Raw genomic sequence first — 12,849 nt, forward strand, 5'->3', positions numbered from 1 at the left:
TACTCAGGACACTTTCAGAATTCCCAGCTCCTCTGTTCCTAAAGGAACAGTATACCACAGCTTTCTAGTTATGCTGTAGAACACAGTTCTGCTTATCATATAGCACTTAAATTTGTTTACAGAGAAAGAAAGTGTAAGTTTATTTAACAAAGAACAGAGATTCCAATGATAGCAAGCACAAATACTGGGGAAAAAAAGGGTCACGTGTATTAAAAAAAAAAATAAATTGCTTACTAGAGCCTAAACTTAACTAATAAGACGTTATGTCATAAGAGCAAAAGGTCACTCAAAATCCTTCAAGTGTATTACAGCCAGAGTTGTGATTATTTTATTTTTTTTGTTCATGAAGCAAGTCCACTGTCAGTGTACTCACTACGTGAAAATTATCATGTCTCCTTGCATTCTTCTGATATACCAAACTAATTCTTTGATCTTAGTCCTAAACTGGAAACCCTGCTGTTGTGTATTTCTTCCTGTAGATTTTGTGGTCTCTCATAAACTTTGCAGTCTTGATTAGCTGGTGATACCGTGTTCCATCAGACTTCTATTGTAAGACACACAAATGTGTCCTATGAATGTAAGTGTCTCTTATCTCTTGCCTGAACAGAACCAGTTTATCACCTTCTGGTGACCTGTCTTGTGTGCCTTAAAAACAGTTTTTTGTGTGTGTGTGTACGTGTGTGTGTGTACACGTGTACCTTAAATGATACTCTTTGAAATAAGTATGTAGCTACTAGACCCAGGGGATCCCAAACCATATTAAGTCTTTGCCTTCTGCCATTTGACACCAAGAGGTTCCTGAGTCACAAGCAGCCTACCACTTCCTCAAGTGGGGCTTCTAGAACATTTACCACTTAACTTAACTTATGCACTACAGTAATTTATGTACTGATTATGTTCTTATATACAGTTTTGTATGTGGCAAGGATCCACTTTTAAATTTGATTTATTTTTGTTTTAGATATTAAAAACACGCACGTTTCTAAAACTCTGATCATCCTTCAAAATCAAATGCATTATTCTATAATAGAGCACCCCAACAAGCCAATAACCAATTCCATCTCTGACCCTTTCCCCACATAGGGTGTTTCTTGGTGGCAATAATTTCATAATGAGAAAACTGTCAAGATAGGCTGGCTTTTGGGCCAAGAGCCAGGATGGTATCCCATTAAGGGAATCTACTTCCATGAATATTTATGACATACTATGTGTTTACTTATTAAGAGCATGTGGAAACATAAAGAATATTTGGTAATGGTTTTTCAGTGTCGGCTTTTATTGTTCTTTTGGAGAGGCGCTAGAAAGAACCTGGGGGAAAAAAGAGAAAACTCTTTTTTAGATTTTAGTGGTCTGACACTCTAGCATATGCAGTCATTCATTGTTCATATTATTGCTCGAGTGTAGAATAATTTAGTCCATCAACCTGGGAGTAAATATCCTAATTCTTAAATTCCTGGGAAATCCTTCAGATTCAGAAACATATGAAGCTTGAGTTACTGAATTGTTTAAATGCTCAGTTATTATAACAGATAATGATTAAGAGCAAGAAGTGATGATTTGTGTCCTGATGAATTCATTACTGTTAAACATTGGTGGGATATCTAATTAGCAATTATTCATAACCTCCCCAATTGAAATCATTTAATCAAATTTATGTTAATCAATTTTCATGACACAAAGGGGTTCTTTGGAATTATTTATCCAGTTATTTATTCATCAGCTTTTTTCTATTCAAACTATTAAAATGAATAATCAATGTCTTAAGACTTTTTTTAATCATGGAGCAAGGCAGCTCTACCAAGTTGCATGACTTGCAGGGCTGAATTAATGTCTGTCTTTTCTTTTTGGGGGGGGCGGGGAGGAGAGGAATAAAGTTAAATTATGTAATTTAAGCTTCTTTGTACAAAATGTTAGGATTTCATTTTAGTTAAATTTAAACGAACATGGGGTGCTTTTTTGTTTAATACATTAGCTTTCCCTGTTTTGGAAACATTTTTGTTAACTCTGTACTGTGCTGTCTGTAATTTGCCCTTATTTTGTACATGGAAAAAGTAAAACATTGCAGCCAGGTACAGATGAGGTCTGGGATACTTTTTTAAAATGTTAATTATAAAGGCACTAGTTTATTTAGTGATATGGCAATTATGGATTATGTTTTCTACGTTCTTTTTGAAAAAAAGAACTGTCCCACTTCATTTCTCTTATGAAGAGTTGTTGAACACATGAAAATGTCAAAGATAGAAATTCTAGATTTGTCTGAAATTAATAATAGACTGACAGATGTAGAAATTGCAAACACCACCTGTAGTAGAGAATGGTACTTGCTGCTGCTGCTTCGTTTTTGTTTTGTTTAGTAAAAGTATGATGTGGGGCCTTTTATTATCTAACCTGATTTATGTCAATTAAGACAGTTCTTTGTAAATATCAGCTTTTATGTGCTTGTATTTGAATTACTGTGTTAATGTAGGGCCAGATTCTGAAACTCTTACTCAAATTGAGTAGTCCCATTTAAATCCAGTGTGATTGCTCAAGGAACTAGATACTGTTCTTCGTGAGTATGAGTATTGCAGTCCAGCCCCTAAAAATTAATGTGAATCACATAAGCAGTGTAACAGCTTGGTTTAGCTTCTTAAAACTATGTTGGTGGATGAATATTAAAAATATACATAGTATCTTTAAATTCTTGATTTTTTGTTTTGTTTTATAATTGAAAACCCTGCCTAACAAACTGCAGATACTATGTAAATACAAACATTGCCTTTACCTTTCATAATGGTGAGAGTAAGTAATCATTTGATAAAATTTACCAAGGATTGCATAGATTCTCCATCACTGACAATTTTTAAATCAAGATTTATTTATTTATTTATAAAGCGATGCACTCTGGGAATTATTTTGGGGAAGTTCTATGGCCTGTGCTATACAGGAGGTTAGACTGGATGTTCACAATGATCCCTTCTGGCCTTAGAATCTATGAAACTATGAAAAGGACAATGTATGTCTGCAGCAACCACAGAATGGTATTTTGACAAAAACACTGGTGATGTTGACTTCCTTGTTTCCCTCTCTTTACAGCAGGGGTTCTCAAACTGGGGATTAGGACTCCTCAGGGGGTCACGAGGTTATTACAGGGGAGGTCATGAGCTGTCAGCCTCCACCCCAACCCCCACTTTGCCTCCAGCATTTATAATGGTGTTAAATATATAAAAAGTGTTTTTAATTTATAAGAGGGGGTTGCATTGGGAGGCTTGCTATGTGAAAGGGGTCACCAGTACAAAAGTTTGAGAACTAGTGCCTTGGGTGTCCAGGTGTCCAAATTTTGACTGGAAAGTGTGGTTGAAAAGCGGACCTCCTCAGTGTCCAGTCAGATCTACTGACCGGACACCCAAAGTCCAGTTACTGCAAGTGGGGAGGCACTGGGTCATCACCTTTGCCAGCCCCTACTCAGCCAGAGCTGCCTCCTACCTGTGTTGGGCAGCTGCAGGTCCTAGCCCTGGCTCTGCTTGCAAGTCCCTCCGCAGAGGGAAGAACGTGAATGGGGGCAAGGCCTTGGGAGAAGAGACAGGATGCGGGTGTGGGGGGGGACTTTATGCGGAAGAGGTGGCAGGTGGGGTTCCATCACTCCTGCAGGAGTGTCCATTTTTTAAATATTACAGAGTTGGCAACCCTATCCCTTTGTGGTCCAAAGTGAGAGGGCATCCTGATCAAGCTAGAAGATGGCTGGCTAAACAGGAAGTCTGGAGACTCTTAAAGGGTATTTTCTATACAAAAGTGTCTTAGGTAGCAAGTACAAAGGATAAATGTTTAGCTGTGGAAGATATAATTATAGTTTTGGATATGCCTTTGTTCAGAAATTAGTAAATGTTTTTAATGATGAATATAATTCATGGAGGGAAGTGTTATATTTACCATATTTTGAAATAGGTGAATTAAATCTATGATGGCTTTCTTTTCTTTTCTTTTATTAAATTTTTTGAGAGTCTCTTCAGTTTCTGGTGTGCATAAAAAATGCTTGTACCAGAATCCAAATTCAGCATAGAATGTTATTTCATACCCTGCATGTTTGATTCAGAGAGAGAAAGAAGTACACTTCAGGTTTATGTAAGCAAATGCCTCTTTGGAAGGGTGGGAATCTGTGGTGATCAAGAGGAGAGATCCCCTGAAAACGATCACTTATTACTCTGAAATGCAAATTTCTGCTATCTAGAGAAGTTTGATGCTGAAAACCAACTGTTTTGAATCTGGTTTATTTATTAATGTCCCTGGCACATTACATGAAAAGCAGTACACATAAACAGATACAATTGGAAGGTATGTTTTGGCAGTTAGTGGTCTCATGCACTTGGCCGATGAGCTAGATCCAGCCTGCTTGATGGGCTTATGACAAACTCAAATGATGTAGAATTCAGGTTTTCATTTCAAATTTCTAGGCCTCATGGTGCGAAGATACAACCATCTGAATGTGTCAATGTAACTTTGTCTAGCTTGAAGCAACTATTTTCCAAATTTTGAGTTTTACTTTCATCTTGTTGAGGTGTTACTTCTGAAACCTAACAATGACACTTTAAAAACAAGAAAATTTTAAACAATTTGGGTGTACGGCTTTGCCCAGCTTGCAGTTACTGTAATTGTGCATTGAAATTGGGTAATGGAACGTGCCACTAGTTGTATATACAAAGGGCAGAATTACACTGATTTTAGAAGTGCTTTGTATCCTTTTTTCCTGCCAAGTGTAACAGTAGCTTTATTAAAGGCCACCTTCCACTACAGTAAATGAAAGTTGCCTCCGTAAAACTGACTAAACGAATTGGCTCTAAAACAATAGTTATTACTAAGGACCATATTCTACTCATAATCTTTGTGCATATCTCCCACTGGGCCTGATCCAAAGAGGTGCTAAACTTTTGTAACTCAATGATAGTAGTAGGTAGTCAGCAGCACTCAGTATTGTGGTCGTTTTTATTAATGGGAGATTGGCTGGCTGTTCATTTAGGATATTATCCTAATTTAGTAGTTCTATTCTACAGACTACAATAAAAAAAATGTATTTTGACCAGTGCTGCAGAATAAATTTGATACTCTTTCAGTAAGGGCTCTGTAAATGTTTTGATTTTGACAACATTTAAAAAAAAAAATTTTTAAGGACTGGTGTTACTATAATAAAGTACAAAGTCAGTCCTGAAACAGTAGGTCAGTAAGAGCAACTCTGCTCACCTAGCTCGTCAGAGCAGTCCCACAGTAGTCAGGCTACTCACATGAATAACACAGACAGAATTTGGCCCCCTATGAAAATCTTGCAAGCATTTTTCTTAAGCAGGAAGGAAGAGTATTTAGATCTGGAGAGACACTTCTGTCACAATGAATACACACTTCCTTGAAGCTGGATTATTTTGCACAAGTCATGCAAAGCTGTATGCATAGTATTTGCCATGCCAGCAGTCTGAGCATGTGCTCTATTGATAATTGTTTTTTTGCTTCCACAGATTTCAGGAAACCTTACTGTGCCTTGGATTACAGGGTGTTCCAGAAAAAGAGCAGTAAGTACATTTCATTTGAAGCAGCAAATGGGCCAGGTAAAGGCATGGAAAAACATTAGAATTTTTTTTAATGACTTCTAGAAAAATGTCACTTTGAGTATTTGGTAAAACAGAAACTTGTGGGTTTTTTTGTTTTGTTTTTTATTTTATTTTTTGTTCATAGTAGCCACAAACAGTAGCCTGTAAATATACCCCATAAATAGCTGTACAGTATCTAATCTTTTAAAAGCCCAAAATTGAAATCTTAGGTCCCGTCATGCCTTTAGTCCCACTATCTGTTGTGCACAAATAGGGATTATTTCCATTGATAAAGACTTCAAGACTTGATGCCATTTGTGTTAAAGATGAAACAAAGGCTGGTCATGACCCAAAAATTCAGAGAGGGAAAACTAAACTCATAAGGAGACAAATCCTGGTTTGCCAGCCTGCTTGATACTATCTGTATATCTATATATAAAATATGAGAAGCAAGATTTAGACTAAAATGTATGTCAGTTATCTCAAATGTAATTTTTATTCACATTTTAGTTTTTTATACCCTTGCCCATTAAGCGAAATCAACCAGATGAGTGTTCTGAAGTCATAAGGCATTGCTAAATATAGTATAAAAATATACGTCTATTCATATTTACAAACTTTTTTTATTGAAAACGTCATAACTTTCCAGTCTTCCAGCTCGAAGTCTATTTTCATAAAATAATCACTGTCAGTGTTGCAGTGTAGCAATGGGAGGGAAGATGTTTACTCTGTTATTTACATGTAGTTATAGAATGTATCAATTCAACTATCAGTAAATCCTATCTAGATATAAAAGCACCCATATTTAATACATCTAATATTACTTTTTATAAATATAAAGTTAGGAGCAGATGTTGATGCTTACATGTTTTCTAAGGTAAAGATGAGAAACAGATATGCTTTAAACAAAGGAATCTTTTAGTAAAATGTAGTTTTAAAAAAAAACCCAAAAACCTAAACCTAAATGTTGTGAGCTCAATATTCAGAGAAATTCCACATTTTTAATAACTTTGCCATTATAATCAATTATGCTGTGCACTCTACACATAAAATTAGTCTGAGATTGTGATAAGCATGAAAACGTTTGAATTTCACATTTGAAAAATTATTAAAATTAGGAAAAAAGGGTTTTTCATATTGTAACCACATTCCAGTTTCTTTGATGTCTGTCAGTAGTTCCAGTGATGGGCCATGGAGAACTTTCTGGCAGACTGCAGATGTTCACTGAATCACATGTGGCCTGCTCCAAAGTCCATTGAAGGCAATTCCATTGACTTAAATGGGCTTTGATCAGGCCTATGATATTGCCTGTCATCCTCATTCTCAGCTACTAAATTACATTAAAAGACAGCTACAATTAATTGTCTAATTACCTTTTCATGTAATCAGTAACTGTAGTTGCCACAGGGGTTTTATGCTACCCTGCTTGGGAGGGCAGGTGGGCACAAGACAATCCCTAGTAACTTGCATTCCACACTATGGGGAAAAAGTGAGAGCTTCTCTTGTAGAGTAGATAGTCATAGCTTATCTAACCTTTGGGAACAGGAGATGTTTAGGGGGCAATATTTGCAGACAGGGTTAGAATGGATATATGGATTCTGTATCATTAAAGGGGTGTTTGAATCCATGTCAGGAGTAGATCAAGAGAAGTATAGTAGTGTTTTTAGACTTTGGAATGTTCAGGCGATGGGATGTATTGTGGTTCACAGTGAAATAATGGTTGGAAGGGTGGGTGTTTATAGAATGTACATAGAGAGTAAGATAGATATGTTGTGATCTCGTTAGTGAGAAGGTAGCGTATGAGAGTAATCGTTCTTAGCCAATATATGAAGGATAAGAAATGAGATAATGATACAAAGGGAGAGCAATCTGGAGGAGAGTGTGTTCTGCTGTGGGTGGATAATGGTTGCACATGTTGTGGAGTACCACAATATGGAGAGTATGGGATAGTATCAAAGGTACTTTATATAGGAACATTGCTCATACTAGAAGTGTAGAAAAGAAACAGTATGAGGATATAAAGGTCCTTAGGGGATGTAATAGGATGGTCAGGGATGTGAGAGTGCACAGTTAAAGAGTTGTCTGTCAAACCAGAAAGGACGGTTAACTTCATTTTCTCCCCATCCCTCATTTTTTATAAAAGACATGTAAGTATTTGCTGTTAATGACCCATCCAATTTGACTGCATCCATTGTTCCCACATAGAGTAAGTATTTAATTAACTCAAAATTGAGCTGGCTCATTTCTGTGGTGGCTGCCAGTGCCGACAGGAGGAAATTTCCACAGCCCATATATCTCAGACATGGCTTCATAAACACACGTTTCATATCTTTACTACTCTTGTCACAAGAATGTTTTTGCTTCAAGGTTTGTCTTCACTGCAATGTTAGCCTAAGTAATCTACACTTCAGTTAATTACTCTCAAGTTTCTTTAGTTCAAACAACATCTGAACAGCACCAAATGGTAGTATGGGTAGCACAGAGTAGCTGAATCATTAGCAGGACTCAAGCTTTTTTGTAAGCTCTCCGGGAAAGGAGCCATGTACAACTCTATATTTTGTACAGTGCCTACAACAATGTGGTCCTGTTCGTGATTGGTTGGCACTACCATAATAGGCATGATTAACAATTCATATACCTTCTGATGGGCCAGGCAGAGCTTGAGCTGGAGATTTTTGTGCATGAGTGGGAATCTGATTAGGAACAGCACTCAAGTTATATTTCTAGCTAACACTGTAGTATAGAGAAGTCCTCGGTCTCCTGAGCTGATGCTTACTGCATGTGTGCACATGTGCGTACATATTTTTAAAAAATAATTCTCTGAATGAAAACAAAACTGAAGTAGCTCTTCTCCTGATTTGCTACTGCTGGAACGTGCACATATTTTCTGGCATTATTTTCCTGGGGAATAATCATGTTTCATAAATACAATGTCAGGATGGATGATTTTTTTTGTGTAATGGCCTCAGAAACCATTGTTTTCTTCCTATACCACTGTGAAGATTGGAGTTACAGTCCCTAGAGTTAAGCCTCACAAGGCTGGTGGTGAGGTGCTTGGCTCTGGCATTCACTTCCCATCTAATCAAAAACCTCAAGTTTCATAAATATAATTTATATATATAATATATATTTTAAAAAATGGGGTTTGGGGCCTATGGCAAGATCTGTCTTCTGATGGGCTACTTCATCAGGGGTAGAAAGCTGAGAGGTTCTTTTATACTGTAGGTTTAATTTGTCTGTATGTCACTGCTTTGGCTTTCATTACTGCTATGTACAGAGAAGCTAATTTGTTTTACAGCAGTTTGCATAATTTACAGCAGTCAGTTTCAGAAACAATGTAGCAGTAAGATACTTTAAAGTTGCTATTAGCAGTCCACCCTCTGTAAGTCAGAATGCAGTATATTTTCAATGGTAGAATAATTCTAGTGACAGACTGATGTTTCAAAGAGCAACTGGGAAACCCAGCGGAGTGAAAAAAAGAGCTCAGCACAGCTCTTTTAGAAATTTAGAATAAGACTTTGTTTTCATTTTGTTTCTTTAAAAAAAGCCATGCTAATGGAAAGAGCAATGAAGACCGCTCCAAGTGAGCTCCCTCAAAATGAAACTTTTTGCCTACCATTTACATTGCTTTTAAACTAATTTTAGAAATTTCTTGTTCTCATAAATCTTACAGAATCCTTGAAATAAGATTTGAAATATACTTCTGTTTTTATTTATTTTGCTTTATTTCATTTTAATTTACATGAAATCTTAGATTGTAGATGAGCTTGTCATGTACAGGAACTAAATGTGCTGATGTAGATCCATACATAATTTAGCTTATGTAGTAACTGTAAATCTGCTCTGGAAATACAATAATATGTGTGCCAAGAATGCTGTTTAGTAATCTTGGTTAACTATCTTGATATTAATTTGTGTTATTAAATAGCCTGAATCAGTGCAATTGAAGATGCTTTGTAAACCATTTTCAACTGTTGCAGGTTTACTAGTCTAATGAATGACAGCAGTTTCCCATCTTTCACATAATCTCTCTATGTGCACATGGTAAATTGTATTCTAATGAGATCCAAGAAAAGGACAAAATAATTTTGTATTTGTCTGTACATGTGGTAGGAAAACAAAATATCTAATTTTGTGTTGTGATTCAGAATAATCTAGGGTAGGGTTCTAAATATAGTTGTGTAGAGAGAAATTGGAGAAAAACAGAAGGCTACACAGTGTTAGATATTTAGGGTGTACAGTTGAACTTCATTTGAAGTGGTATTTCTGGCAGCCTTTAAACTTATGGGTTGTCTCCACATGGAATTGTTCCCAATTAGCTGTTCCTGATTATTCAGGAATAAGCCTGTGTGGACAAACCGTCAGATTATCTCTAAAGAAAAAAAATAACTTTGCAGTCGAGAAAAATAGTAGGCTATATGTAACATCTATTTAATTCAAATATCTGAAACACTTGGGAGGTAATATATTAAACATCCAACACCTGATCGCTTCAGTTAAGGGCTCAGAAAGTTTACAATCCGCATCTGTCCTCCAAGGAGACCTCCAAGGACAGAGAATTGGCACTCCTTGTGTGTCTCAGACAGAACATTTTTATTTAAACGAAAGCAAAAAACCCCATTGCATTGTTTGTTTGTGAAAGGTGCCCCGAGTAGCAGGTGGATTCCTCTTCATGTCATTATAAATTAAAAGAAATAATCACAAAAAGGATGCTTCCCCCTATACACACACACACATACTTGGTAGATCACCTTTAAAAAACAACAATCTCTTACTAATAAAAAATGAGGAAGGAAAGCAAAAATAGAAAATGTTGTTGTGAAGTTTCCTTGTAGACTTATGTCATTTGACTTTCTGCTATCTATAATAGTATCCACAGGCCCTTCTGAGGAACTGATCTAGAGTCAAAACCAGTATTTTTCCATACCCTTGGCTATAAATAGGAAATCATATTGGTGCTTCCTGTGAGATCTGTTTCCTTTGAGAGTTTTAACCTAATATAAGTAATTGGCAATTTACAGAAGAAGAAAAGAAATAAAACTGTTAGATATTAAATACGTGGATTATATATGCTGATGCTTCTGTCATTTGTGTACGTAAGTGGCAAGTTTGTATGGGCACATATGGAGGATCTGGTATGGAAAACAAACCCTGGGAATTTAGATGAAACTACATTTCTCACCTCAACAACTAATTTTTTCTTATGATATAGCTTTAACACTAGCCCCTCCATCAGCTTTTAAACTAGGATTTTCAGTGGCAGATACTAAGGATCATTTTGAAGTAACTCCTACATACTTGCTCTCTTGCTTGCATTTTAATTGAATGGCATGATGCATAAATTGCACTGATTCTAAAATAATATTCACAAGTCTTTCAGTATGGTTTTAGGTTTCCATCTGTAATAAGTCTTCAGAAAGAGAAATGGAAATGACATATATAGTCAGATCTTCAAGCTCAGGACCCCATGTGGGAAAGCAAATGTGGATTAAAGTCACCCTTTTACTCCTTTGGCATCAATAAGAGCAGCCTCAGGGCTGCTGTTACATACTTTGGATGCAGTGGCCCCATGGAGGTTGCTCTGCTGGCTGGAGATTGCCAGAGGGCCTCCTCGACACATTCCTAACAAGTCTCCTATGAGGAGAGGAGGCTGGGAGTGGATGGCACAGAGTTAATGTATTATGGGTGCTCAGCACCTTCAAAAATCAGGGCACTTATGGCCTTGCCTAGCTATGGACTGAGTTGCCTGCCTTTAAACATTCAGGTTTGAAAATTTTGGCCAAAGTGTGCCCATGAGATTTGTCCTCATCATACCTGAAAACATATCCCTCTGTTCATTTTTTCTTGTCTTAAAAACTTTCCCTATGTGGCTGAGTTAGCTGGATATGTAAGTGTAGTTTAGCCTTACTTCTCTGTACAGTGGCATGAATATAACCCTCACTGAAGAGAAATGCTTTTAAGTGTTCCAGTGAAATCTTGTTGATTTGACCAGTTCTTCACTGAACAATCATGTGCGCTGTATGCAAAGTTATTAGAGTGATGGCATATGTCCATTACACAATTGATGTGTGCATCTCATGCAGTGGTGCCAGAGAGTTTTCTCTAGCAGTGGCCAGGGCCGGCTTTAGGAAGTGCGGGGCCTGATTCGAATAGTTTCGATGGCAGGTCCTTCACTCGCTCCAGGTCTTTGGCAGCACTGAAGGACCTACCGCTAAAGACCCGGAGCGCCGCAGGGTGAGTAAAAATTTAAAAAGCTGCCTAAGTTAGGAGATTTTCTTTAGGGCGCAGGGCCCTCTTAGGTGCCGGCGCGGGGCCCTCTCAGGTGCAGGGCCAATTCAGGGGAATCAGCCTAAAGCTGGCCCTGGCGATGGCCATGTCTGCTCACTGATGTTCCTTTGCCCTGAGCCGAGGCTATAAAGGGGTGGAGCCGTCCTGCTCATCCTTCAGTTCCTTCCCACCATCTAAGGTCAATCGGAGCATACTGTCTGTTTGTTCCTTCAGTGGAGATTGCATTGAATATGCAGGTTTTAATTAGTCCTACTTAAAAAGTAGGAAACCATCCACAAGTGCTATATACCTTAGTAAATGGAAACATTTCTTGGTCTGGGTGGGTATGCCTACACTGCAATTAAACACCAGCGGTTGGCCTATATCAGCTGACTCAGGCTCATGGTGCTCAGGCTATGGGGCTGTAAAATTGTGGTTTAGATGTTTTGGGTCCAGGCTGGACCCTGGGACTCTCCCCCCCCCCCCCTTGCAGAATCACAAAGCCTGGGCTATAGCCCAAGCCTGAACATCTGTACTGCAATTTTCTAGCCTGCAGCCTGAGGGCCGCGAGCCTGAGCCAGTTGACATGGGTTAGACCTGGGGCATTTAATTGCAAAGTAAATATCCCCTGGGTCTCCTATGCAATCTATCATTCAAAAGATTTTTGATTATTTCTTACACATAAGAGTCAGGTTTGGTGGTCAGCTCTATATAAAAGTGCACCCTGATCACAGTTTTGGAGTTTCACCCTCACGTCATGGGACTGCATCCTCCAACCTTATGACCACCTTAATGGTTTCTTAAAGATCTAGAAAGATTGTTCCCTCCTATCAGGGACCCTACTCCATACTGGGATTTAAACTTAGTGTTGTTAGCCCTTCTGGGCTCCCTTTTGAACGGTTAATTACCCATTTGTTACACCTTTCTGCAAAGGTGGCTTATCTAATAGCCATTGCCTTGGCAAAAAGAATGGGGGAATTACATGCTCTAGTGCAGAGATCAGCAACCTTTGGACCCTGGCGTGCCG

At 37.9% G+C, this 12,849-nt stretch overlaps 1 protein-coding gene across 3 annotated transcripts in view; it reads left to right on the forward strand.

The window, feature by feature from the left end:
* The window catches only part of HDX (highly divergent homeobox), a 91,059-nt gene that overhangs the window by 33,664 nt on the left and 44,546 nt on the right, over positions 1 to 12,849 (forward strand). For all 3 annotated transcript variants that reach the window (XM_030576149.1, XM_030576150.1, XM_030576151.1), the window contains one exon: positions 5,484 to 5,537. In XM_030576149.1, coding sequence (XP_030432009.1) covers positions 5,484 to 5,537 — 54 coding nt within the window. The remainder of the gene's footprint in view (positions 1 to 5,483; positions 5,538 to 12,849) is intronic.

This window comes from Gopherus evgoodei, chromosome 9 (genome assembly GCF_007399415.2).
Source record: "Gopherus evgoodei ecotype Sinaloan lineage chromosome 9, rGopEvg1_v1.p, whole genome shotgun sequence".
Classification (NCBI taxonomy): Eukaryota; Metazoa; Chordata; order Testudines; family Testudinidae; genus Gopherus; species Gopherus evgoodei.